Source organism: Macadamia integrifolia, chromosome 6, assembly GCF_013358625.1.
Source record: "Macadamia integrifolia cultivar HAES 741 chromosome 6, SCU_Mint_v3, whole genome shotgun sequence".
NCBI lineage: Eukaryota > Viridiplantae > Streptophyta > Magnoliopsida > Proteales > Proteaceae > Macadamia > Macadamia integrifolia.
This window is the reverse complement of record NC_056562.1, coordinates 36,252,650-36,256,101: the sequence shown is the minus strand read 5'-3', so window position 1 is coordinate 36,256,101 and position 3,452 is coordinate 36,252,650. Positions and strand designations below refer to the sequence as shown.

Genomic DNA, 3,452 nt, shown 5'->3' with positions numbered 1-3,452 from the left:
CCCCCCCCCCCCCCCCCCCTTTTACCTTGTTTCTCAAGAAGATGTGGTACAAGTAATCTTTGTTTTGTTTTTCCATAACAGCCGGCCAGTGCTAGTAGTTTGAGGAGGCATGTTGCAGCATCATTAATGCAGCATCATCAATCAATTGAAAGGAATGGTCGTGCTCTACAGCCTATGTCTCCTGCAAGTTATAGTAGTTCGTTGGAGGTAAACATCCGGTCATAAGCTTCCTTTCCCTTTCTTTCTTCCAAAAGAACCAATAAGAAGGATACAAAAGATATCACGGAAGATGGTGATCATCATAGTAGTAGTACTAACAGTAACAAGGGAAAAATATTGCTACCAATTTCGATGCCTGTGGGCCTCTCTTGGTTGGTCCCCGTGCTGGCACAGTGGCCACATGACCAGGTAGCGATCTGCAGCCCTAGTAATAATATCTATTTTAAACCATGCTGCAACTAAACTGACTAGGATGAGTCCAATAAAACCCTTATGTAATGTGAGATAGAGTTCATATCACCCCGGTGAATTATGTGGATTTAACCATTGCATTCTTCAAGAGTCAATGAGTGAGGTTTTAGTAGGTGAAGCCGTGAAGGTGGTTTTGAATCAGGGTGGGATCTGTGGTACAACCCCTAAAAATTTTACCAACTTTTTTTTGGGGATGGGCAATGTTACTCTGACTAGTTTTTCTTCACTGTAGATACTGCCTCCAATTGTTGAAGGTCAGAAATACTCTTCTCCATTCCAAAATAAAGGGTCAGATCCTGTGGATGAAGAGATTCTATCTTCACCATGGGTTGAGAGAAACTGGATCCAATGTTCTTTATCCGAAGGGCCAAAAAAAAAAAAAAAAAAAAAGGAAGAGTGTTAATAAAGTAAAAATATTGATAGTTTTGGTGGAGAAGAAAATTATAGAAACCATAAAAGAGAGTTCTTTATGGATAAAGAGTTGTTTTTTACCATCTTTGGCTTGCAATCTGACAATATATTTAGCGTGTGAGTGAGTTCATTCCACTAAGTGATAATATGTGACCCTTCCTGACTTGTTCTTGTTTGAGGCTTGAATTAGTCCAAGCAAACTAGGAATTTATGGGTTGCCACAAATATTCTTATCCATTATTGGATTTTTTTTCTGAAAAAGGAATGTCGATTTTGTTGTTGTGTGTTGATATACATTCTTGTGGCCCTTAACTGCTCAAGCTTTTGGGACAAGTGGTTGTAACATGGTATCAAAGCCAGGAGATCATGATGCAGATGCCTTGGCTTGGCTGGACCGGACCGACCCACTATGGAGGCCTAAGCCAAGACACAACCAACCCAAACCAAAATTCTGGTCTAGCCAGGGTTGGTAGTTGATAATTAGGGAAGCAAATTAGTATATTTGATTTTTTTTTTTTTTGCTTTAGGATTTCCTTTGCAATTAGTTAGTTTCAATTTTAGGTTATTTCCAACTTGTAATTGCTTTCCAATTTTATGTGAGGATTTCTTCTTTAAATTGTTGTAAACGATTATGGAGTTTTCAGTTTTTGGAATGAAATAGTTTGAATGGCTGGTTTAATGGTTGATGACTGTTGCTGTGTGTGACCCCCTGCTTTTCTTCTTTCTTAAATTCTTCATCTTCTTTTCTCTTCCTTTTCTGGTTCGTATTCCCATTCCCATTCCCATTCCCATTCCCCTGTTCTGGGCGATATATTACAGCTCAAAGGAATCGACAGTATCTCCCTGGATACAAGTGTTTTCACCTTCAAACTTTGGGGCTAGAATCACCTTCCTAAGGCGACCTAACCGCGGAGTTCTCGTGACCAGATTCAGCCTCTGTGGTGAGCTTCACGACCAAGTTCAGAACTGGTTCCCCTGCTACCGCCTGACCTGAGTTGCAGAGATAACACAGCTCCTCTTGCTTCCTGCTTGAAGTGTTCATCAGTCGGATTCAAGAGGCCATCCTTGTTTGGAATTTCAGGCCAATCAGAGACCTGTCGAAGGAGTTCCATCGATTTGAAGCTTTTCTTCTTCCGCTGGTTTCTGGTTCTGTCGTGAGGTTGAAGAATTCAACATAAAGTAGGTTTTATTCCTTATTTCTGTTAATTCCCAGAGTTGCCCCTATCTTTTGTTTCTATTCCCCACTTTCTTTATTCTTTTTGTCATTCCCATTATACCCCTTTGTTCAATAACGTTACAGCCCCTTTCCCTTCTTTCCTAATATTTACAATTTCTGCCATTATATTCTTGGGTTGAGTTATTTGGTGATTGGGTGGGCCTCTAAGCGAACCGAACAGGGTTTTCTTAAACCCCGGTTCTCCATTAGATCAAGTGTTTGATCCTTTGCAAGTGTGAAGGATTTGTATTGAGCGTTGTTGTGCCTCCTTGGTGCTATGCCGGCTGCTGAACTGACGCACCAACCCTCCTCCTTTATCCGGTCTTGGGACTGGAAGCATAAAACAATGGCAGTGACCATTTGGTGGATTCCTCTTCCACTATTAAAGAGCCTCTCAAGAGTTGAAGAATGAGTGCTCCTTAATTCCCTTTTGAATCTGATATATGATGTCTGCCTCCATTTCCGGTTAGAAGGTGAGGGGGAGGAGAAGCTCAGAAGAAAGTAAAATATTGACAGCCAGAAAAGCATTAAGTACATGTACACATGGGGTTTTTTGCATAGTACTCTCTTTTCATCTCTGTGACAATGTAAGATTGTTCCTTCCAGGGAAAAAATATTTGAGCTCTCGCAACTGTTCAAAGTGGCCTTAGTATCCATTTGATAAGATTTGGCTGGTCAATGACATGATCAGTTGACGAATCATTCTTCCAGATTTTTGTTTACCTTTAAGGTGTCTGAAGTGTCAATTGATTCTCCGTCTTTTTTTCTGTTACATAGAGACTTTAATTTAAAGCTGTCAAGTTTTTCTTGGCGGAATTCTATTCAGAAACCAACTCCTACTTCCTCTCATGTGCTTTGGACGGTTCTAATTGGATTTTGGATTCACTTGTGTATTACAACTCTTTTATTCGGTGGACTACTAAATTGTGAGAAGAAGTGATTCCGTGGTCTTTATGAGTTGGCCTTGTCATTGTTTCAAGCCACCTGTTGGGCCGGTGAGGCAGTCTGGCATTGGTGGTTTTGAGGGAGGTAATTTATAAGAAAGAGATACTATGACAAGAGAAGGGGTTTTCTTTCGGTGGGGTTGTTCGATTTGACTGTTCTCTCTCGGTGTTTTTCTCTTTGCATTTTTCTCCAGTTTATTCTTTCGTATTCTCTGCTTTTTGACTAGTGGAAGCCTTCATGCGGATCATCATTGTCATGGCTCTGGCTGTTGACAAGTGAACCATATGGATTCCAATGTGTGTTGGTCCTTCTTTGTGATATAATTGTGCCACCCGGATTATGTATGCCATTTGCTGTCTGATGCCCCCCCCTCCAAAAAAAGAAAAAAACATTCAAAGTAGTTTCACCC

At 40.7% G+C, this 3,452-nt stretch overlaps 1 protein-coding gene across 1 annotated transcript in view; it reads left to right on the top strand.

Annotated features, from left to right (window-relative positions):
• The window catches only part of LOC122082011 (uncharacterized protein At5g41620-like), a 33,207-nt gene that overhangs the window by 2,501 nt on the left and 27,254 nt on the right, over positions 1–3,452 (top strand). The window contains exon 2 of the mRNA XM_042649490.1: positions 82–207. Coding sequence (XP_042505424.1) covers positions 82–207 — 126 coding nt within the window. The remainder of the gene's footprint in view (positions 1–81; positions 208–3,452) is intronic.